Here is a 25000-nt window from a genome sequence, read left to right on the forward strand (position 1 = left end):
GCGATTTGGCACCAGTTCCAAATGTAGCTAACAGTTCGTGAATCAACTTTTAAAAAATAAAAATAAAAATCCCTGGTTGATCCTCAATAACTAGCAGTACAAAATTGTGAAGGCTTGTCTTCAGCTTTCTTAAAGACAGACTTGGGGCGGGGGGGAGAGAGAAACGAACTAGTCTGCTGCCACCTTTAAAAAGCTGCTTACGTAATTTAAGACACACACAAAAGCATCAGCAGACAGGAATCCAGACGTCATCTCACAGACCACAGAAGCCACAAAGTGCTGTCGAGCGATCAGGTTGTGGGCTGCAGAGAGTCTTAACACTTCCGTTCCTTTGTGTAGGTTACAGAGCCAAAGGGATGTGCTCTGGTTTGTTTGTCAAGTTGCTAAGCATCTAGCTCTCTCCAGATCTTGAACCCCAAGCCAAAGATGGGGCCTCTGGGTGCCACTGGACTCCCATCAGCCCCTGCCAATGTGGCCAAGTGTCAGGTATAGTGGGACTTGTAGTCTCGCAACATCCAGGAGGGCCGCAGGATTCCCCGTTCCCTAGGTTACAGTAGGGATGTTCGCACATTACATTCAACCAGTGTACAACCTATGTGTACAAACAGCTGAGCTGTGCCCTCGCACAGGTATTCACATGTAACTTTCCAACGAGTGTATAGCCTGCATACCTGCGTACACGATAACTGAACAGTACAAATCAACACAGGTACACTCATTCCCACTTGTGCGTGTGTTAGCCACCCTATTCCTGCGCCTGTACAGTCATACCTTGGTTCTTGAACGCCTTGGTAGTCGTACGTTTTGGCTCCCAAACGCCAAAAACCCAGAAGTAAGCGTTTCGATTTTTGAACGTTCTTTGGAACCCGAACATCCGACGAAGCTGACGCGGCTTCCGATTGAGTGCAGAAAACTCCTGCAGCCAATTGGAAGCTGTGTCTTGGTTTCCGAACGTTTCCGGAAGTCAAACGGACTTCCGGAATGGGTTACATTTGAGAACCAAGGTACGACTGTAGCTTGTTTTAACTTTTTAATACTGAGTGGCTTAGCTATCAATTGCTCTTCACAGGGAACTCTGAGAATTCTAGCTCTGGGAAAGGGATATAGGGTCTCCCAACAACTCTCAGCAGCCATAACAAACTACAACTCCCAGGATTTATTTTTGTCGGGGAGGGGGGAGAAGCAAAGACTGTTTAAAGTGGTATTGTAGCCCTTTAAATGCATGGTGCGAATGTGCCTATAGTCTAGCAACATCCAGAGGGAACCATCATGGCAATACCGGACGCAGGCCAACAGAAAAAAAAACCTGATGCAAACTTAATTTCTTCTTATGTCAATTATCCTGTGCAAATTATCTCAAACGGTTTCCACACACCCCAGGAAACCTGTTAACAGCCATGGATTTTACAACCATAAAATCCCTTCAGCAAGGACCTCTCCAAAGGACATCTAATGGGGGCAGAGAGGGGAAGCAAAATTAACTGAGCGAGATCTGGGTTCAAACTGTACCATTCCTATCACACATGAGGACCAGAATGTTGGCTTTTTTTCAAGGGAAGAGATGTAGCTCAGTGAGACAGCACTTACGGTACTTTATGCACTCAACGTCTGATCACCAGCATCTCCAGGAAGGCCTGGGAGAAAAACCTGTTGCAAGGTACGCTGGAGAGATGCTGCCGGACAGTGCAGACAATACTGAGCCAGATGGAGCAAGGAAAAGACTGCTCAGGTTATTCCTATGTTACTGAAGGGAAGGAAACGCCACCTCTCTGGCGGTGTCGCCGAGAGGGCAAAACAGACATAGACGTTCATCATCGTATCTGTTTGGCTCCGATTCAAATTTTGAAAAATGCAAGATGAGGAAGCTATAAGAAAAATGTTTGGGCTTTCTAGCGGCTTCCTCGGGATGCGAGGGGAGGGGAGTTAACAGCTTTTCTGCCACTTGCAAACGCCTCAGAAAGCCTCTTTTCTTTCCAAAAATTCCCACCCCCAAGACCCACTTGGCCTAAATTCATGATGGATGTTGAAACCTCATTTCCTATGATATTCTCCTCTCTGTTGTTGCCAGCTGATACGAACACATTGCTGAGATTTCTCAAGGATCTCACAACAGATTTTATATATACAGTGTGTGTGTGTGTGTGTGTGTGTGTGTGTGTGTGTGAAAACGGAACCGTTGTTCAGATTCTTGCCCTGGAAGAATGAACTGGCCTGCTTTTCGAATGCAAAAAAAGGGGGTGTTTCCTTTCATCTCAACAGCGAGATCAAAATGCCACAATGGGGGAATCGACCCAGAAGATGCAGAGCCTATCATCTCCTAGGCTACCCTGCAGCCTCCAAAACAGCCTAGTGACAAAACACACAGACATACACAAAAATACCCAGTGGGTTGCGGCTGTCACATTGTCACCCAATGAGCCATCCTTTTGTGGAAAGGCTACACAAACTTGACCCCAAAGGGGTCCTACAATCAGCTCTACTCCAATATTGTATACACCTCACTGCAGAAAGTCTTGAAGATTTTCCAAAGCTGTTCGCCTGCCTGCCCTTCTCGGCTGACTGACTGGAGGAGATTCTTACTCGCCCCAGGCGACTAGTTACATACAAGCTTCACCCCTGTGGACTACTGTGAGCTTTAGGGATGAGGTATGCTAAAAAGCGGTGTAAATAATACACAACAGCCCTTTTACACAAGAATCATAGAACTGTAGAGCTGGAAGGCACCCAAACGGTCATTTAGTCCAACCCCCTGGGCAAAGCAGGAATTATTAATATGCGGTACAGTTTGACAGGAATTCCTTACTGATCTGGGATTTCATATCCTAAATGTCATTTGAGAATTCCTCTGTAGCCCAGCATCAGGCTGCTGCCTCTCTGTGACATCACAGCAGCTGGTCCAATGGGAGTCATCCCAGGGTGGGCAAAATATTCAGGACAGACAAGTGAGAGGTGAATCTTCACAAAGCACACTAGTACAATTCTCTGCTGATAGATGTGTACTGGTGACTGCCACCAATTTGGGGTGGCTCCAAAAGGGAATTAGGCAAAGGAAAACAGCGAAGCCTCTGCATACGTTGAGCTCCTGTGGGCATCAGTCCGCCTTTTTCTTTAATAAAAATAATAATAATAAAGGCAGCGAGGAAGTGATCAGACATCTAACTTTTTATCCTTTCAAGCCTTGACATTGCCACAAGAAAGCCGCCTTATGAAATAATCCCTCCTGCTCAAAGTCGAGCCGCCACATCTGGCCTAACCGCCGGCAGTCCAGATTTCAGCCAGATGTGAAAGCACAAGGCCAGATAAAAAAATCTATGTGTGTGTGTGTAGCCTTCCTGGAAGGCAGTGGCGTGGGGGAGAGAGATTATGAGAAAAACACAGCTGAGGATTGTTAGCTCCCCTCGAGCCGCCCCATCATCGTAACCAGGAAGATAGAGATGGAGGAGACAGCCAACAGGAAGGTGAGCAGAGGAGGACGACCAGGGTGATCAAGGATCCAGAAGCCAAGCCTGGTGAGGAACGGTTGAAGGAGTTGGGGATGTTTAGCCCGGAAGAGAAGAGACTAAGTGGAGACAGGGTTTGTTGTTGTTTATAGTCGTGTCCGCCTCTTCGTGACCCCCTGGACCAGAGCACGCCAGGCACTTCTGTCCTCCACTGCCTCCCGCAGTTTGGTCAAACTCATGCTGGTAGCTTCAAGAACACTATCCAGCAATCTCGTCCTCTGTTGTCCCCTTCTCCTTGTGCCCTCCATCTTTCCCAACATCAGGGTCTTTTCCAGGGAGACTTTTCCTCTCATGAGGTGGCCAAAGTCTTGGAGCCTCAGCTTCAGGATCTGTCCTTCCAGTGAGCACTCAGGGCTGATTTCCTTCAGAATGGAGAGGTTTGATTTTCTTGCAGTCCATGGGACTCTCAAGAGTCTCCTCCAGCACCATAATTCAAAAGCATCAATTCTTCGGCGATCAGCCTTCTTGATGGTCCAGCTCTCACTTCCATACATCACTACTGGGAAAACCAGAGCTTTAACTATACAGACCTTTGTTGGTAAGGTGATGTCTCTACTTTTTAAGATGCTGGGAGATAGGGTAGCCATCTTCAAATTATCTCAAGGGCTGCCACATGGAAGATGGAGAGAGTTTGTTTCCTGCTGCTCCAGATGACAGTGCTTGAAACTGTGGATTCAAATTGCAAAAGGGAGAAGATTCTGAATAAACACCAGGAAGAACTTTCTGGTGCTAAGAGCTGTTTCACAGTGGAACGGGTTACGTCAGGGGTTCTTTAGCTAGAATTCCTGCATCGCAGAGGGTTGGCCTACCGTTCCACAATCCTAACAGATCAAATAACCCAAGCTGTCCTGCATGCCTTTAAGCCTGTTTCCAAAAGCTTTCGATAAGCACGAGACACGCCTTTGTCCACTGAACAAGAACAGAAAACTCTTCCTTAGATGCCTGCTTAGACCCGTCGCTGTGGCGTCTGAACTTTTAAGAAAGCTCTGCCTCTTCAGATTTCAGAATAAATACAGTCAAACCTCAGTTGTCCGAAAATGTTCGACAACTGAAGATCAAAGGGCGGTTAGCAAAGTCAATGGAGAAAAAAAACAACAACAACCGGAAGCTGTTCCAAGTTCCGAAAAATGTTCAAGAACAGTGTTCGGGAGCTGAATCGTTAAAAAACGGAGCCGTTTGAGAACCGAGGCTAGACTGTACTGGGATTTTTTTTTTAATCCATCTACCAGTTGAATCGACAGCTTGATCAACAAAGGTGCTATATACCTGCTGCCTGGGAGCAAGCCCCTATGAGACCTGTAGAGAACTGCACTGCTAAGAACCCGTCAAATTTCATCATTTAAAATTTCCTTCAACTGATGCAAACAACGCCCCTAATCTCTGATCTTCTGGGGAGTGGGGTGGGGGGTTGTATGTATCTATCAGAAGAATGGAATCATTTTCAGTCCAAGGGCCACATTGCCTTCTGGGAAACCTCTCTGGGGCCACATGTCAGTATATAATAATATAATAATAATTTATTATTTGTACCCCGCCCATCTGGCTGGGCTTCCCCAGCCACTCTGGGCGGCTTCCGACAAAGATAAAAAATACACTAAAATGTCACATATTAAAAACTTCCCTGAACAGGGCTGCCTTCAGATGTCTTCTGAATGTCAGGTAGTTGTTTATCGCTTTGACATCTAATGGGAGGGTGTTCCACAGGGCGGGCGCCACCACCGAGAAGGCCCTCTGCCTGGTTCCCTGTAACTTGGCCTCTCGCAGTGAGGGAACCGCCAGAAGGCCCTCGGAGCTGTGTCCGGGCAGAACGATGGGGGAGGAGATGCTCCTTCAGATATACTGGACCGAGGCCATTTAGGACCAACACTTTGAATTGTGCTCGGAAATGTACTGGGAGCCAATGTAGGTCTTTCAAGACTGGTGTTATATGGTCTCGGCAGCCGCTCCAAGTCACCGTCTAGCTGCCGCAATCTGGATTAGTTGTAGTTTCCGGGTCACCTTCAAAGGTAGCCCCACGTAGAGCGCATTGCAGTAGTCCAAGCAGGAGATAACCAGAGCATACACCACTCTGACGAGGCAGTCTGCAGGCAGATAGGGTCTCAGCTACCAGATGGAGTTGGTAAACAGCTGCCCTGGATACAGATTTGACCTGTGCCTCCATGGACAGCTGTGAGTCCAAAATGACTCCCAGGCTGTGCACCTGGTCCTTCAGGGGCACAGTTACCCCATTCAGGAGCAGGGAATCCTCCACACCTGCCCGCCTCCTGTCCCCCAAAAACAGTACTTCTGTCTTGGCAAGATTCAACCTCAATCTGTTAGCCGCCATCCATCCTCCAACCGCCTCCAGACACTCACACAGGACCTTCACTGCCTTCACTGGTTCTGATTTGAAAGAGAGGTAGAGCTGGGTATCATCCGCATACTGATGAACACCCAGCCCAAACCCCCTGGTGATCTCTCCCAGTGGCTGCATGTAAATGTTGAAAAGCATGGGGGAGCGGACAGAACCCTGAGGCACCCCACAAGTGAGAGCCCAGGGGTCTGAACACTTATCCCCCCCCACCACTTTCTGAACACGGCCCAGGAGGAAGGAGCGGAACCACTGTATAACAGTGCCCCCAGCTCCCAGCCCCTCAAGACGGTCCAGAAGGATGTTATGGTCGATGGTATCAAATGCCGCTGAGAGATCCAGCAGAACTAGGAAACAGCTCTCACCTTTGTCCCTAGCCCACCGGAGATCATCAACCAGTGCGACCAAGGCAGTTTCAGTCCCATGATGAGGCCTGAATCCCGACTGGAAGGGATCCAAATGGTCCGCTTCTTCCAGGCGTGCCTGGAGTTGTTCAGCAACCACTCGCTCAATCACCTTGCCCAAGAATGGAAGATTTGAGACTGGGCGATAATTGGCCATTGTGGCCGTATCTAAAGATGTTTTTTTAAGAAGCAGTTTCATAACCGCCTCTTTCAGCGGGTTTGGGAAGGCTCCCTCACGGAGGGAAGCATTCACCACCCCACGAAGCCCATCGCCCAGTCCTTTTCAGCTAGCTTTTATAAGCCAGGATGGGCAAGGATCCAGGAGACAGGTGGTTGGCTTCACTCGTCCAAGCAGCCTGTCCACATCCTCGGAGGTAACAGATTGGAATTGATCCCACACAACTTGACTAGACAGGACTCTAGCACTCTCCCGCCCTGGCCCTGCTCCCACGGTGGAGTCTACTTCTTCCCGAATCTGAGCGATTTTATCTGCAAAAAAACTTTGCAAAATCATTGCAGGAGATCATGTGGCAGGGCCAGAGACAAAGGTGGGTGGAGCGACAAATGATAATTTTATCATTCTGCAGTAGGCTAGTGACTACACACACACACCCAGGCAGAAACACTCCAGGAGGGTTCGAGGCAAGGCCTGTGCCTTTGGGGGCAGAAGGTGTGGCCTGGACAGAGACCCAAGGGCCAGGCAGAGAGGTATGGAGGGCCACACCCCCCCACTTGCTAACAAGCACACACCTAGTTTCGTCCCAGCTCCACAATTCTATGATCAGCTGTGGTTTTTCTCCAGTGCAAAAGCTCAGCGCAAAATCAAGGAAAGGAGGTTGCATTTCTGCTGAGCCGCAGGAGAATTTTAATCCCTTGCCTCACGTTAGTGCTAAACACATTTGGAATCTCTTCCCTTCGCAGGCAGGAAGGAGGATTGGCATTCCTTTCCACCACGGATGCTTACAACACAAAGCCACAAAAGGGGGGGGGGGTTGTGTGCATGTGTCAACCAAAAGCTAACAGGCTAAAGCATGTGGCAAGGGGGACGAGGGAGAAGAGATCTGAATTTAAAGCCCTCGTCCACATGCAAAAACAGTATTTTAAAAACACATTTATAAAAAGCAATTAAGCAATGTGAAGAGAGATGCACAAAATTCACATCAGTCATAAAAATACAGTGGTACTTCGGGTTAAATACTTAATTCGTTCTGGAGGTCCATTCTTAACCTGAAACTGTTCTTAACCTGAAGCACCACTTTAGCTAATGGGTCCTCCTGCTGCTGCCGCGCCGCTGGAGCACGATTTCTGTTCTCATCCTGAAGCAAAGTTCTTAACCTGAGGTACTATTTCTGGGTTAGTAGAGTCTGTAACCTGAAGCGTATGTAACCCGAGGTACCACTGTATAAGGGAAGTCCTGCTGGATCAGACCAGGGGCCCATCTAGTCCTGCCTCCTGTTCTCACGGGGCCAAAAGAAATATTTCAAATCCTTCTCTAAGGGGCATTTCGCTTTCCCCATACTCATTTACCTACTTAATTTACAGAGCTGCCCCACAGCAGAAGAACTATAGGAAGCCAGTGGGATTCAGTGGTTTAGAGTGTTGGAGAGATAAGGGTTCGAATCCCCACTTGGTCAGGAACCTCACTGGGTGACCTTGCAGTCAGTCACAGGGACATTGTAGGGATTAACCATGAACTCCCGAGGGGAAAGGTGGGATATACTGTAAATGCAATAAATAAGCTCACCTGCTTACCTGCTTAAGTAAGAATTATTTCATGAGCACTGTTCCACAGCATTTGATATTTTCATTTACATGCATTCATTCGAAATAAGATGGGTTTATGAAGCAATTCTATATCCTCCCACCACGCTGATGAAGAATTTTACGAAACAGTAGTCAATATCCGGAATCTCTGTTCAGTGTTGGACATCAATATTTGCTGAATACACAAAGCTTCACAGCTTGTCTTTCATTGTACAAAGTCTGGTACCTTGCTTCATTTAAAGATTTTCAGAGACTTTGAGACTATAGATTTCATTCTGTACTTGTCATGGTTTGAAGGAATTCTATAAAGATTGTCTACTGCGTAGGTACATGGTCATCGTGTTGCCTAGACATTTGCTGACGTTCTCTTTGTAACAGGAGGGTTTGTTTGACGGCTTACTACCTGCTTAAGAAAGCTGGAGGGGCCAGCCAGGTGGAGTGGTCTGTCGCCATCCTGGCCTCCAGAGATCTCCACATGGTCTCAGCTGGACCCACGCCAGTCACAAAACTCACCTGGTGAATTTATAGCACCGGCTATAACCCTGAGTGTATACCCCTTCACCCCTTTTAGGAAGATGCAGGACAGTTCAGCCAGCCTCCTTTTGCAAGCTTAGGGCAGCTTCAACCCAGCACTTTCTGAGTATTAAGGGAACAATAAATAGGCCCCATATGCCAGTAATATCATAATCGCCTTCTCTCTCTCTCTCTCTCTCTCTTTGGCTAAGCAGAACAACATCTGTGCAACATCTGGAGGGGAGCAACTAGGCCTGGCTCCTGGTTTTCCTAGATCTCCCAGAAAAGTCATGTCTCTGGGTCCAACAGCTGGTATGAGCAGATGAGCCCCTGCCTACTTAATTTGAAGGGGCAGGGGAGGAGCTACCTGCCGCCATTAAACTGCTGCTCAGATAACCAACCTGGGGCAGCCAGTTTGACAGGACAGGGGAGTGATGCTGCAGTTGCCTAGCAACCTGCACCAGGTTGGGTATCAGCACCTAGCAACCTTCTGTAGAGGAGGGGTGGTGCCAGTCCAGCCCCCCACAGATCTATGGGGAAGGGTTGTGGTTCTGCTTTGGATGCAGAAAGTTCGGGTCCAATCCTGACAATAAGGCCATGAATGTCTCCTGCCTGAAATCCTTCCTGTCAGTGTAAGCAACATGGAGCAAAACGAACCAATGGTCTGACTCAGTATATATGGTCTGACTCACTGATGCCTATGAGAAATCTCTTCCTACGGGCTCAGGTCTTGTTCTGGCAAACCGTCAAATCAAACTGGGACACCTCTGCCAAAGCTCAGCTCCTCTGCAAGAGTTCAGCTGCAACTTTAAAATCAAGAATTAAAAGCCAGTACAGCAGAACTCCTTATAAGAGCTTATCTCCTCTGTAGACTAATTTCAGGAGAGCTTTACAAGGAGTCAGCTGCAAGACAATTCAGAAACAAATATCTCTTTAAAACCAACTGTATGCATGGCTTTGGTAGGTACTTTATACAGTGGTACCTCAGGTTAAGAACTTAATTCGTTCTGGAGGTCCGTTCTTAACCTGAAACTGTTCTTAACCTGAGACACCACTATAGCTAATGGGGCCTCCCGCTGCTGCCATGCTGCCGCCGCGCGATTTCTGTTCTCATCCTGAAGCAAAGTTCTTAACCCGAGGTACTGTTTCTGGGTTAGCGGAGTCTGTAACCTGAAGCGTCTGTAACCTGAAGCATCTGTAACCCGAGGTACCACTGCTGAACGTACACAGACTGCGCTACTCAGCAGAGACAGCAGCACTCTTTGCAAGCATTCAGATTTATTCAGGCAAGTAGCATGAGCTTCGCAAGAGTTCAGCTGCAAGTCAGGCAGAAAATCAGAGATCCCCAGTCATGCCACTGGGAAGCTATCAGTTAGGAGGGCTAGATTTGATCCTGAGGCCTCAAAATTACAGATCCATACAACAGATATCTGGGTTCTTTTTTAAAAACTAATTTCCCCCCATCCAGATCTCAGATGCACACTTCAAGCCTGCCTCTCCAAACTCCGAGAGCACCAAACCTTCAGTTTTTATAAACCTCCTGTTTCGAAACCTGATCCACCCAACGTTAATTGCCAGTTATAAGCTTACAAGCGAAGCTCTGTTATCCCCAGATTAAGAGGTCCTTACAAAGCATAGCCACATCCCCACACGCCTCCAAAATTACTCAGCACTCTGCAGGAACACAAATCCAAACCACAATACTGAACTTTCGGGGAATGCCAGCCCCTGCCCAACCCCCTTTTCCCCTTCTTAAAGACACCATCATTTATATACTTAAAAAAAAAAGTGCTATGTTCTCATAGAAAAAAGCAGAACCAAAATATAAAATTTGCAGCCACTCCTAACGCTTCCCTAAAGATACTCAGGGGGCGTGTGGAGCAAAGGCAGGCCAGGATTCAATTTTCGATATTCCTCATAAAGGAAACTTATTAGGCTCTCCAGGGCCTGTCCAGAGTTCGCTGGAAAGGCTTTTAAAACAGGTGAGGGGACATAAAAGATTTCATTGCTGTCGCTTGTGGATCAAACAGCGACAAAGGTTGTTTTTTTTTTAAAGCATGCCACGTGGCTTTCTTGCCTTTTAAGGCCAGGGTATCTTTCCCATTGAGAGCGTGTTGAGACGGATTCAACAAAAAATGAGGTTTCAGGTATATCAGAATCAGCAGCATCTTCGTAGGAAGGAATTGGCCCGTACAGATTACAGTGGTACCTCGGGTTAAGTACTTAATTCGTTCTGGAGGTCTGTTCTTAACCTGAAACTGTTCTTAACCTGAAGCACCACTTTAGCTAATGGAGCCTCCTGCTGCGCCGCCGGAGCACAATTTCTGTTCTCATCCTGAAGCAAAATTCTTAACCTGAGGTACTATTTCTGGGTTAGCGGAGTCTGTAACCTGAAGCGTATGTAACCTGAAGCATATGTAACCTGAGGTACCACTGTAATGCTGCTGGTGCAAGATTAATGTCGCTGGTAACCACAAAAAGGGAGGGTGCTCAGGTCCTGGGCTTCCCAGAAGAGGCACCCGGGTTGGCCACTGTGAGAACTGCATGTTGGATCATGAGGACTAGAATCTAACTTCACTTTTAGTGGAAGGGGCACAGCTCTATGGTAGAGTGCTTGCCTTACCAACAGAAGGTCCCAGGCTCTACCTCCCAGTGGAATATCCAGCTCAGGCTGGGAACGTCCCCCTGCCTGGAACCCTAAGGAGCTGCTGCCTGCCAGTGTAGACAATACTGAGCTAGGTGGACCATTGGTCTGACTCAGAATAAGGCAGCCTTCCTGCGTCACACCAGAATAAATTTGTTAGTCTTTAAAGGGCCACAAGACACTGGGTTTTGCTGCAAAAGGCTTAATGGAGCTATTGCTCGGGAAACCGAGCCAACCAGGAAATATTTAACAGTGTTAACTAAAGGGCAGAAATGAAGGGCAGACGTGAATTTCAAGCAGGTTGCTGAATGCGTCCCTCCAAATTTTCTCCGTTTGGCCCCACAAGAATCCCAACAATAACATGCCCCTCACAGCTTCCAGGACACCCTTAGGGAACTCAGCGCTCAGGGCAAAAGCCTGAGCTTCGAAGAGAAGGTGCAAAAGATTTTTTGCTCCTGCCTTCAGCCTCCTTCACATTCTAGCAATTCCTTACATGCCTCGGTGGGCTGCCCCATTGTTGTTTTAATTTATTTGTTTTGTTTTAAGCAAACACCATCTGTACATTTACTGGTTTGTGGCTTTACCTTTCATTGGAGTTTATTTATCTAAAGGAGCAGAGATTTATAAAGAGAGAGAAAAGGGGGGGGGTCGTCCAAGAATTGCAAAACCGCTCCAACAATCTGGGGCGGAAAGGGGTCTTGGAGACGTCGCAGGCGCTAGCCAGTCGCTGCCTTCCACCAACCAGCTTTTTGCTACAGACATGCAGGACCTTTCCCCTAACCTTCCACTTGCATCCAGGAAGAGGAAAAGGAAGATATTTTGTTGTTGTTTAGTCGTTTAGTCATGTCCGACTCTTCGTGACCCCCTGGACCAGAGCACGCCAGGCACTCCTGTCTTCCACTGCCCCCCGCAGTTTGGTCAAACTCATGCTGGTAGCTTCAAGAACACTGACCAACCATCTCGTCCTCTGTCGTCCCCTTTTCCTTGTGCCCTCCATCTTTCCCAACATCAGGGTCTTTTCCAGGGAGTCTTCTCTTCTCATGAAGTGGCCAAACTATTGGAGCCTCAGCTTCAGGATCTGTCCTTCCAGTGAGCACTCAGGGCTGATTTCCTTAAGAATGGATAGGTTTGATCTTCTTGCAGTCCATGGGACTCTCAAGAGTCTCCTCCAGCACCAGAATTCAAAAGCATCCATTCTTTGGCGACCAGCCTTCTTTATGGTCCAGCTCTCACTTCCATACATCACTACTGGGAAAACCAGAGCTTTTATTATGCGGACCTTTGTGGCAAGGTGATGTAGGGACATAAGAAGCTGCCTCATATTGAGTAAGCCCATAGGGCCTATCTACATTGGTATTGTCTACACTGACTGGCAGGGTCTCTCCAGGGTTTCAGGAAAGGAGTGTTTCCCAGCCCTACTGGGAGCTGCTGCCTGGGACTGATCCTGAGACTTTCTGCATGCAGGTGCTCTCCCACTGAGCAATGGCTCTTCCCCATGAAGATAAAACAGGTTTCCAGTCCTCATGGTTCTGAATTAAGGGCAGACGGAGCAGGAACGAAGCAGGTGGCCCATCATGGAGCTTTGGGCCTTTTCCCGGCATCTGGAATAAAACGTGGCAAGGGCCCCATCCAACACAGCCCTGCCGGTTTGCACAAGTCTTGCCTGTATTCTGGGGAAGGAGAAATACAAGACTCCCGCCGGACGCAAAGCAGGCAACCAGCAAGCATATCCTCCCATCGGATTGGCGCGAGCCCCGTCTTCTTCTGAAGAAGCTCCTTGCCTTTCCACACGCGGAGTCCGGCCCTCTCTTGACGCTCAGGCGCATGGAGGTGCCGCGGGGAGGAAAGGAAATAAAAGCAAAATATGGAACGACACGGCAGGAGGCCGCTTTGAGCCGCCCGGCAGCTTTCAGAGCAGATTAGCTGCGAAGTGAATCGGAAAGGGAGAAACTGTTCTTTGCCGCCGCAAAAACCCAGCCGCACGCCGGCACAAACTCCTCAAGCAGGGATCTCGCCACGCAGACACCCTCGGAAGACACAGAAGAGCATGTTGGAAGCACATCGGCAGCGGCGTAGCGTGGGTTGTCAGCACCCGGGGCAAAGCAAGTAATTTGCGCCCCCTAACCCGGGGCAAGGCAAGTAATTTGCGCCCCTAACCCCTAACCTGCCGCCGCTGCCAGCTTCTTCTTGCTGCTGCCTGGGCTGGGGTATTTATGGTAAGGTAGCCACGGCGGCAGGTCCGTGTCAGGTGATCTGAGGCGAGTTGCCGCTGGCGCTGCCGCCCAAACGACGCCGCTTGCCCGGAGGAGGAGGGCAGAGAGGTGAGGAAAATGCAACATGGCCCAGCAGCTGCAGCAGCAACGGCGGCGGGGCTGTGAGGAGGGGCTGCCTGGGGCACCCTCTGCGGCCCTGACGCACGGGGACCGTGGCGAGCGCTGAGAGCCGCTGCCTGCCGGACGCCTTCAGCCCGGACGCGCGCACAGCTCGTCGGTTCCACGAGACATGGGGCTCTGCTACAGCCTGCGCCCGAGGCTCTTCGGCGACTCCAGAGGCGGCGAGCGCCCCCCCGATGTTTTGCTCGGTGCGGCCGGCCCCCCCTGCACCCCCCACGCTACGCCACTGCACATCGGTCAACACTGTCGACAGGAATCCCTCTCAACTCCCAACCTTGGCTTGGATGGAGGGAAGCTAGCAATCCGCCGAGTGACACAGAGCTCTTCCGCAGCCCTGGCGTTTGGGGAACAGGACAGATCCTTGGAGAAACTGCACATAGAGTCTCTCTTCACTTGCGATTCCCAGTTACTGGAATGCATTGACATAGAATAAGATCATAGATCATAGGATTCCAAAGTTGGAAGGGACATTGAGGGTCATCTAGTCCAATGCCCTGCAAAACAGGAATCTTTTGCCCGATGTGGGGCTTGAACCCATGAACCTGAGATTAAGAGCCTCACGCTCAACCAACTGAGCTAATCCCAAGTCCCAGATTCTGCCTCTGAGAGCAGCCATTGTGGCAAGGAGTCACCAATAGTTTTCTTCTCCGTGAATCTCTCCCTCTTTTAAAGCTCTCCAAGTTGATGGCCAGTACAGAGCAAGTTGGTGGAAAAGGTGGGCTGAAAATATAATATATAAGAGGAGTCCACCAGTGGTCCATCTAGTCCAGCATCCTGTTTGCAGTGACCACCCAGATGCCTGCAGGAAATGCTCCATCAGGACCTGAGCACAGGAGCCCTCTCTCCTCGCCTGTGTTTTTCAGCAACTAGGATGCAGATGTGTTGCTGCCTCTAACTATGGAGGCAGAACATAGCCATCCCGGCTGGTAGCCATTAATAGTCAGTTCTCCCTGATCTGTCTAATATCCACTTTTAAGTTGGACACCACTGTCTCCTGTGCGAGTGAGTTCCACCGTCTTACTATACGCTGTGGGGAAGAAGGGCTCTCTTCTGCCTGTCGTAAACATCCTGATGAATTTTTGCATGAAAAACATAATGAATGAATGACATTTGGGTTTGAAGGCTGAAGATAATGTTGGTTCTTAGAAAGTAGCCTGGCTAGGTATTATACTGGATAGAAGTTCTTTAGCTTCTTAAATTAATCCCCCCCCCCTTTATTCCATTTTCCCTCGTTTAATCATTTTCCTATTTGTCTCTACCTCTCTCTCTCTCTTTCCCCCTTCTTTTTTCTCTCCCTCTTCCTTTCCTCTGGATCTGTGTTTTTATCTAGATGAATGTTTTAGTTTCGGATTTCTAATTTCTAATGAAATTTATTCAAAATAAACAAATCTCCCAATGTTGCGGATTGAACCTTCTGCAATCAAAGCATGAGTCTTAGACCTGCGCCACCACAGCTCTGCAGCGCACGCCCAGCACTAAACCCTGTGGATTACCGGCTCACCCACTTTCAACACCTGAAAATTAGGCAATTTCCCCGCACGTCTTCTTTGGTCCTCTGGGGTTCACACCCAGCATCACACGCCAATGATTTCCCCATTTTTAAGCTCTGGCAGAAATTTCGCCTCAAAAGCGAGACTGTGGAATCCAAACACCTTTCGGGGGCATTCATTTTCAAAATCTCCTCATCCTTCAACCCAAAAGCGCCCCGCCCTCTTCAATGTCAGGGTGGAAGAGGAAAAATATATCCCTCCTGTTTGGAAAAATAAAATTTGGGATGCTTCACATCGACCTCAAACGTGCTCAGATCACTTCTGAGTCGTGCCAGTGCGAAAGGAGACCCAAGTCCCTGTTTCAAACCCGGTTTTGTTCCTTCCACATGAATCAACTCACAGCCAGAAAAGAGATTTCTGGTGGAGAACGACAAACCCTCAAAATTCCACACACCACTCAATTCCTCCCAATTCCAAAACACGTTTCTGACATATTTGCCGCTCAGTGACTGGCAGGGACCATTTGAAGCACTTTGTTCCTCAGCGAACTACTTACCGCACAACGGGATCAATGTTTAATCAATGCGGCCCCTAGACTTTTCTATTTGGCCCTTCGAACCCTCCTCTGATTCGCTTACTGCCTCTCCTTCGCAGCCTCACTGCGTGTTTTTGCCGGGCTGGAAAATCTCCTTGAACTCTGATTTTGCCTATTGTTAGTCTGCAAGGAGGATTGGGACAGGAGGTTTGAGTGTAAAAACTAGCCAAGTGGACAAAAAATTGTTATTCTGCCCCCCTTTCCCTCTGGCCCTGCCGACCATGGGCATGTGGACCCCAGGAACTTGCCCAGAAGCGAATGCGGCCCTTGGCCTTCAAAAAGCTTCACCTCACAAGGAGGCCCTGCTATAAAAAGCATCAGTTAGGTAAGAGCTTGGGATCAGTAGGCCCGTTTCCAAAGATGTAACGCACCTGTTTTCACATTAGCAGACCAACATACGGCCTGGGATACAGGATGTGGGCTCCTGAGAATCTGAGCTGCTATTTGTAAGAAAAAGTCAAGGGCCTAGTCCTCATGGTGCAATGAGGAGTGCCGCAACGCTTGGTAGATTGGGAGGCGACTTGAATAAACTCTGCAGTGGATTATGCAATCTAAAGAAAGGTGTGATAATTCTCAGTCTGACACAGCCACTCCCTTTTCAGAATCAAGCCCAAACTCAGCTGCATCAAATCCGCTCATGTCTTTCGGATCAGCCAAGCTAGAGATTCACAAATAAATACAAACAAGTAGAGGATTTTTTGAGCAGGAACTCAGGCGAACTAAGTTCCCTTACCTTTTAATTTTTTCTTTTTTGTCTGGAACGGATACATACCCAATGCCTGAGCCAAAAATCCACCTGTAACTGTAATCAATAAAGCTGTGGCCATTTTTGATCCACACCATTGTCTGTTTGAGTTTATTAATCACATTTTACACTTAGCCACTGCACTGGTGGGGAGTGTGTGTGTGGCAGCACTGCAACTGAGCCCGCAATAAACAAACAAACTTACTTCGTGATGAGTTCCCCCACCTATTTTTCCAGGGGGGGAAAGCACTGCAAACAAGGGGTCGTTTTTACCTAAAATATTGTTTTGGTACCACCTTGAGTGATGCAAGCTTCATAAATTGAAGCGTCTCATTAGATCTAGCAGCCTTGCAGAGAAATCGGTTGGATTTTCATCGCCTGCCTGCAAAGCATTCCTGAGTCAGTCATCAGGATAGAGAAATGAAGGGAATTCATTCCTGTAATGCTTCCTGGTTGCCCGGAAGCAGCAAACTCCCTTGCCACCCAGGGCAGAGTGAAAATCCAAGCCCAGGTGGGACCAGGACTTGGGAACATCCTTCCTACTGCAGATGTGAATCACTCCCTTCTGGTTTAGGTACTTTTCGTCACATACAGTTTTCTCACTGCTGACCCTAAACGCCAGGGAATCTGTGGCCATCCAAATATTGCTGGAGTACAACACCCATCATCCATGACCATTGGGCATGCTGGCTGGGGCTGATGAGAACTGGAGTCCGATGCGACATGGAATACCACAGGTTCACCACAGACTGCTATTTACATTGGAAGCCAGCAGAGAAATATGGCCCTCTAACTCCTCCTTACACTCCACAAACCCAATATTTAGGGGTTTTTTGTCCCAAGCCAAGGTACACATGCAACTTAGAAAACCGCTTTGTGCATCTTGACTTAGTACAGACTCTATGTATTAACCTTACGGATGATTTTGCATTCATTTGCACAGATCTGCGAGGATGCCGGGCTCCTGAGACAGGGCGCTCGCAAACTCTGTGGCTGCCTTAAGGATGAAATCCTGGGAAGACACGGAGCTGCCTTTTACAGGGCCAAACCAGCTCAGTATCGTCCACCAGTGGCGTCCAAACTTTTTTCAAAGAGGGCCAGATTTGATGACGTGAAGGGCCGTGAGGGCTGGCCAAAGGGCCAACCAAAGTTCCTTTTTTAAGATTGAAGTTGTTAAGATTTTTTTATGATTTTACACCAAAGTTGTTGAGCATTGTCATACCTCGGGTTGAAGTAGCTTCAGGTTGAGTGTTTTTAGGAACGCGTTACTTCCGCGTTTCGCTGCTCACGCATGCGCAGACGCTCAAAATGACGCATGCGTGGAAGCGGAGAGTCGTGGGTTGCGTTCTGCGCTGGATGCGAACGGGGCTCCGGAACGGATCCCGTTCGCATCCAGAGGTACCACTGTATTTTACCCCAGGAAATAATCTGCCACAGGGGCCGGATTAAACTGACCGGCAGACCAGATTAGGCCCCCCAAATGGACTTTGGACATGCCTGATACACTGACCGGCAACAGCCGTCCAGGGTTTCAGATGGGAGACCTAGCTGGAGATCCTGGGAATCGAAGCAGAGATCTTCTGCAAACCACTGAGCTACAATGCCTCACCTAAAAAGAAAGCCAAGGAGCCAGTCCTCATGGTTCAAAATTAAAGACTGGTTTAATGAGCAAGAAGGCTGCCTTATATGGACCTAGGTCTGCCTTTCCAGTTGAATACAGGGAGAGAGGAGTAACGTCAGAAAACCGCTTGCGATTCCCCTGCCTGCCCCTTCCTTTTGCACCGCTGAGGGGGCTACAAATGCGATCAACATAGATCCAGGTGTCACTATTGGTATGCAAAGCCCTTGACAGCTTGGGACCAGATTACTTGCTGGATCGTCTCCATATATACCCATTCACTGCTGGGATCTGTGAAACTGGGCCATTTACAATTACCACGTCACCCTACACTTCAGAACTCCCTGCACATTGAAATTAGACAGGCTTCTTCATTGTACGTTTTTGGTCCCTGCTGAAATCTTTTGTTTCCTGGTCAACTCAGTTTAGCATGGCATTTTGCTACATGGTCTCAGTTAAATGGTTTAAAATCGGTAATGTATATTGTGGTGCATGCTCTAGTTATCTCCGGCTTGGACTACTGCAACGCGCTCTACGTGGTGCTACCTTTGAAGGTGACCCGGAAATTACAATGAATCCAGAATGCGGCAGCTAGACTGGTGACTGGGAGCGGCCGCCGAGACCATATAACACCGGTCCTGAAAGACTTACATTGGCTCTCAGTACGTTTCTGAGCACAATTCAAAGTGTTGGTGCTGACCTTGAAAGCCCTCAATGGTCTTGGCCCAGTAGACCTGAAGGAGCGTCTCCACCCCCATCATTCTGCCCAGACACTGAGGGCCTTCTGGCAGTTCCCTCCCTGCGAGAAGCAAAGTTACAGGAAACCAGGCAGAGGGCCTTCTCGGTGGTGGCACCCACCCTGTGGAACACCCTCCCATCAGATGTCAAGGAAATAAACAACTATCTTACTTTAAGAAGACATCTGAGGGCAGCCCTATTTAGGGAAATTTTTAATGTTCGATTCTATATTTAATATTCTGTTGGAAGCCACCCAGAGTGGCTGGGGAATAAATTATTATTATTATTATTATTATTATTATTATTATTATTATTATTATTATTAATTTCTCTTGTAACTCTTGAATTTTTTTGTATTATTTGGCATTATCAATAAATATTTTAGACGCTGCTGTAAACTTAAGAGGTCTTTTGTTCTAGCAAGCAAGGAACAATCCTTTCACCACTTTAAACTGTGCTGTACAAAGCAAAGTTCCTCAATCCAAAAGCAGTGCCACCTGGTGCCCTCCAGAGCTTTTGGACCACAACTCCCATCAGCCCCTGGGGGACCAGCAGGGGATCATGGGAGTGGCAGTCCAAAAGGCTTAGGAGGTCAGTGCCCAGGTTGGGGGCGTCAGCTTTGCAGTGGATTTTACTTCCAGATTAAGGACCGCCAGTTCCTGCTGGTGCAATTCCACCATGAATGGGAATTTTCTTTTAAATGCACATAATCACTCACACCCCAAAAAGGTGATTTTAAAAATCAGAATCAAAAGCTGGTCCAAATTACCCAGGTAGAAAATAGCTAGCTGCTGTAATGTCACCCAAAGGCCTTGCATCAAAGAGAAGGCCTAGGTTGTTGTTGTTTTTTTAAAAAGGGGGTGAGTGGAGAATTGGAATGAATTACATGCATTTTTTACAGGTTTTTTAAAAAATGAAATATTTTCCTTCCATCTGCGGAACAAAATTATCTGTGTGGGATGTTGTATAGATTTTATTTTAACAAAGTCTTTCCCTCCCTACAATACGGAGAAAGACAGTCCATATACAACCCAATAAATATTCTTTCAGAGGATTCTCTGAAAATTATTGCAAAATGAAAAGATGTCCTGCTCTCGCAGGGCAGGGCAGGGAGACAAAAATCCCGTTTTCTGAATTTGATGTGGAGCATCCCCAACAGAACAGGAGAGAGCGAACGAGTAGATCCCACCCAAAATAAGACACGTAAAGAATTGAAAAATGGGTTGGGCGGTTTACGCCAGCTCCTTGCAACAGCCAAACATCCTTATCCGTTCACTAAAACCGAAATAAAAAATTGGAATTTAATCTGGATTAACACAGCTGGAATTGGAATAGAGGATTTCAGGGACGGGGAACCTTCAGCAAATTATTTAAAGACAGGATATCTGGTTAGAGGAGGAAATTTGGGGTGGGGGATTTTTTTTAAGGGGTCTCTTGGCAAACCGAATACCAAGGCTAAGATTTGGGGGTCCGTGAATTACAGCAGGTTCCAAACGGTGATTTACAACCCATTCACGCAGCACGGAAAACCCCATATATTTCTTTCAACTACACCCAAGCTACTACACCCATTTGCCTGGTAGTAAACCCCACTGAACTCATGGGGGTTTACTTCCGAGTAGATGTAATTAATAGCTACCTTTTGACCCTTTCTGTGCCTCTTCAAGAGGTGATATCTAAGGTAAGGTCACCACAAGATACAGGAAAAACAAAGCCAGTTTAAAACGAGCCGCAAAACAAATAAGAAAAGTTAAAATTCCTGCTAAAATAAAAAGATTTGTGCCAAACCTCGTAAGTTCAACAGGTAAAGAGACACATAGATAGTATTTCTGTGCTTTGATTTTTGGATTCTTCACCCCACCGCCTGCTTTCCTATGGATTCCTTTTACAGCAGCAACCCCGCCCCAGCCTCGCATCTACTCGAGAGTAAACCGCGTTCAAAGCAACAGGATTTGTTTCCGAAGTAAACGCGTGCTTACAGGACGAGGCTGCACAAAATTATGTTGCAAAGTGGAGGGTTGGGGGGGGGGGCAGACTAGTTTGGGTAGAAAAGTAAGGCCCGTTACGCGCTCCCTTTCCAGGCTTACACTGCGCTTACTTCGGAGCAAAGCTCCTCCCAACTCCACGGGGCTTACTTCGGAGTGAACCCGCACAGGCAACATTGTGCGACAGAAAAAGCGTTTTAGCGGAGTTCTCTCTGCCTAGGAAATATCGGGACGGTGAATTTCGGCGCCCAGAGGCCACGAACGACGGTCCCCCAAGCCGGCCTCTCCAAACACCGCTTTTTGGAGAGGGGCGCACGGATGTGCGCTTGAGAAGGAGGGTCCGGGCCATCATGGACGCTTCCCAGAAAGAAAAAGAGAGAGAGGGGGGGGGGAGAGACGTGGCCCCCTGCCACCCACCCCCCTCTCTGCCCCAACACGCGTGTCTCCCGCTTCCCACGTTCCCCGCCGACCCGCGCTGCGCTCACCTTCCGGCGCTTGTCGGCAAAGGGGAGCGCCAGCCACGGCATGGCCCGCGTGGCTTCCTGCCAGCGCTGCTGATCCTGCTCGGCCGACACGAAGACGATCTCCAGGCGCTGCTGCTGCTGCCGCTGCTCCGGCGCCGCTCCGGCTCCGGCTTCGCTTCGGGCCGGCTGGAAGCGCGCGTAAAAGGCGGCCAGGCTAGCGGCCAGCTGCGCGCCCGGCCCGGCTCCGGTTCCTGCCGCTCCAGCGGCGGTGGCGGCGGCGGCGGCGCCGGCTGCGCTGCTGCCGGCGCCGCAGTACCCGAAGTAGAGCCCCACGAGCGAGACGCCCCTCGCCGGCAGCGAGGCCACGGGCACCGCCGAGCCGTCGGGCGCCGCCAGCGCCTCGCCCAGCAGCTCGGCCAGCGGCGCCGCGGCGGCAGCAGCAGCAGCGCACGGCGACGAAGACATCCCCGCCGAGCCCCACGCAGCTCCCGCCGCCGCCGCCGCCGCCCGCCAGCCAGCCAGCCGGCCGAGCCCAGCCACACCGAGCCAGGCAGCCGCCGCCGCCGCCAGCGGGCGCTCCCGGCCCGGCCCGCCTCGCCTTCCCCGCGTGGCGCTCGCCGGCCCGCGACCCGCCCCCCGCAGACGCCGCCCCCAGCAGCCCCGGGCTGCGCAGCGGAGAGACCCTCGCCGGCTCCCTCGCCTCTCCTTCGTCCCGCTGGCTGACCCGCTTTTCTGGGACCGGCGGCCAGTGGCGTAGCGTGGGTTGTCAGCACCCGGGGCAAGGCAAGTAATTTGCGCCCCCTAACCCGTGGATTTGCGCCCCCTAACCCGTGGATTTGCGCCCCCTAACCCGTGGATTTGCCCTAACCCCAGATGTTGCGCCCGGTGCGGCTGGCCCCCCCTGCACCCCCCACGCTACGCCACTGCCGGCGGCCCCGATCCTCGGTCGGCTCGGGAGTAAGCGCGCCCTGGTTGTAGCGCGCGAGGCTGGCGCGCTCTCGCTCTCTCTCTCTCTCCCCCCCCCGTTTTTTAAATTGATTTTTACATTATAAACAAACAAACACATCAAACAAACAAACATAAATCATAACCTTATTAAAAATTACACTTACTAACATTATTAAGTGACTTCCTCGCTTCCCCTTGGTTGAATTTCATGGCATGTCCTTTTAACGGTTTTCCAAATCATAGTTCTTAAAATAATTTAACTTAAAACATTAACATCCTTAGATCTTCACATTATGAAATTAAACCTATTAATTCATCACTTAACTTAAATAAAATCCTAAGCCAATTAAGTATCTGCAAGCTGTTTTCAGTTAGTTTAACTTAACATGTTTAACTAAGTAATCATTAAATTTGATCCAATCTTCCTGATACTCCTCCTGGTCACAGACTCTTCCGGTTAGGTCGGCTAGCTCTGAGAAATCCATCGTCTTCATCTGCCATTCTTCTATCGTTAGTAATTCTTGGGTTTTCCACTTTTTAGCTAACAAAATGTGAGCCGCAGTTGTGGCATACAAAAATAATTTTACATCTTTCTTGGGCAATTCCAAACCTCTTATTCCAAGAAGAAAGGCCTCTGGTTTCGTTATAAATGTATATTTTGACATTTTTTTCAATTCGTTATATATATTTCCCCAGAGGCCTTTCACCTTGGGGCAGGTCCACCACATATGATTAAATGTTCCTTCCTTTTCTTTACATTTCCAATTTCAATGTAATGTAAAAATGAAACGCTCACTCGCTCTCTTTGTGTGTGTGTCTACTCGGGAGTAAATGGGAGGGTCCTCCTTTGGGATTTGCTCTCCCGCCTTTGCTGGCAAAGCGTGGCAGTGGGTTTGTGGGGCGCGATCCTCTCTCTCGCGTGTTTGCATGTGTTGGGTGTACCCTGGGGAAAGCGAACCGTGGGGTTGTGGGGCGTGATGCTCCCCCACTTTCCTATAGTGTCTACGCGGGAGCAAAGGGTGTGGTGGTTATGGAACTACTTAACTCCCAGGAAGGCGAACTTTAGGATTGTAGGGCGCGATCTTCTCTCTCTCTCTCTCTGCTTGTTTTCTCTGGAGCAAATGGTCCGAGGTTCCATTGGATTTACTCCCGGGGAAAACGTGCCATAGGACTGTTGCATGTCTCTCTGTTACATGTCTACTCGGGAACAGCTCAGGATTTACTCCCAAGGAAAGCACGCGCCGGGGATTGTAGCCCCCCCCCCAGAGGCAGGGCCTCTTTTGCAGGTCTACTCAGAGGTACGTCCTACTGTGGCCAAGGGGACTTCCTCTCAGGAAAGTGAGCATGGTAATATTTACCGTGTTTTTTGATCTATAACTCACTTTTTCCCTCCTAAAAAGTAATGGAAAATTTGTGTGCGTCTTATGGAGCGAATGCAGTCTGAGCAGCAATCCCAGAAGCCAGAACAACAAGAGGGATCGCTGCTTTCACTGCACAGCAATCCCTCTTGCTGTTCTGGCTTCTGAGATTCATAATATTTTTTTTCTTGTTTTCCTCCTCCAAAAACTAGGTGCATCTTGTGGTCTGGTGCGTCTTATAGAGCAAAAAATACGGTAGTTCAGATTTTTGAAACTCCTGGGATGCGGGTGGCGCTGTGGGTTAAACCACAGTCGGCGGTTCGAATCCCCGCAACGAGGTGAGCTCCCGTTGCTCGGTCCCTGCTCCTGCCCACCTAGCAGTTTGAAAGCACGAAGTGCAAGTAGATAAATAGGTACCGCTCCAGCGGGAAGGTAAACAGCGTTTCAATGCGCTGCTCTGGTTCGCCAGAAGTGGCTTAGTCATGCTGGGCACATGACCCAGAAGCTGTACCCCGGCTCCCTTGGCCAGTAAAGCGAGATGAGCGCTGCAACCCCAGAGTCATCTGCGACTGGACCTAACGGTCAGGGGCCCCCTTTAACCTTTACTTTGAAACTCACTTGTAAAAAATAAAAAGGGCCAGAATTTTGAAACAACTGAAAACCATTTGAAAACATTGAATGTATCCAAATGTCGATCTGTGTTAGGGCCAGAGGCCTGCCATTAATGGTGCTATAAAGCAAGGCCAATTTTATGGTCTTGCTGCTTAACTCAGTAGTGCTCCTGAGCATGTACAGATTGCTTTCCCCCTCGCTTTCTCCGGACCTTTGTCAGAGGGAAGCCTCAGACCTGCAACATCTTGGAAGGCTTTACTTGGAAACAGTGTGCCCTTGAGCGTGTCCAAAGTGCATTACGTCTACAGCGCCACCGGCATGCGTGGTGTTTGACAGAGTGCGCATCACACTTTTACAAAGACGGGAGGGGGAGCTTTGACCCAAGGGCCACATTTCCTTCTGAGCAACTTTCGGGGGGCCGCAGGCAAAAGGGGGTGGAGCCCTGAACACATTTCCAGCTAGGCAGAAACACTTGGGGTCGAAACTGGGGTGTGGCTTTTGTGGGGTGACCCACAGGCCAAAGAGGGCTGCTTTGGGCTTAAGTTTTCATTCCCCCAGTATCAGGGCTGCCTCTGGAAAGTTCTCTACCACCTGCTGCCAAGAGGCCTTTGAGATTACCCCATAAATACCCAGATAATCGCCACCCCACCCCCCCTGGGAAGATGCCTCACGCTTATTAAACTCCTTTGTCTTCCTCTGCCAAGGCCCCAGAAGCAATTCAAAGGAGAATTTGCCTTCTGCATGCTCATTTTTTCAGGGTGTGTGTGCCTCCTTTTAAAAAAGCCAGGACTGGAGGCCCAAGCCGATGTGCTTTCTTCAAACCAGCATCAAAACTTCACCCAGAGTCCAACCTTTAAACATCCCCACAGTTCTTATAAT

General features: G+C 49.0%; 1 protein-coding gene across 1 annotated transcript in view; it reads right to left on the bottom strand.

Annotated features, from left to right (window-relative positions):
* Positions 1-21683, bottom strand: part of NXN (nucleoredoxin) — a 70472-nt gene extending 48789 nt beyond the window's left edge. Inside the window, exon 1 of the mRNA XM_081844226.1 lies at positions 21225-21683. Within this exon, the coding sequence (XP_081700352.1) occupies positions 21225-21668 (444 nt within the window). The 5' untranslated portion in view covers positions 21669-21683. The remainder of the gene's footprint in view (positions 1-21224) is intronic.
* Positions 21684-25000: the final 3317 nt, after the last annotated feature.

Source organism: Podarcis erhardii, assembly GCF_964252035.2.
Source record: "Podarcis erhardii genome assembly, chromosome: 16".
Lineage (NCBI taxonomy): Eukaryota > Metazoa > Chordata > Lepidosauria > Squamata > Lacertidae > Podarcis > Podarcis erhardii.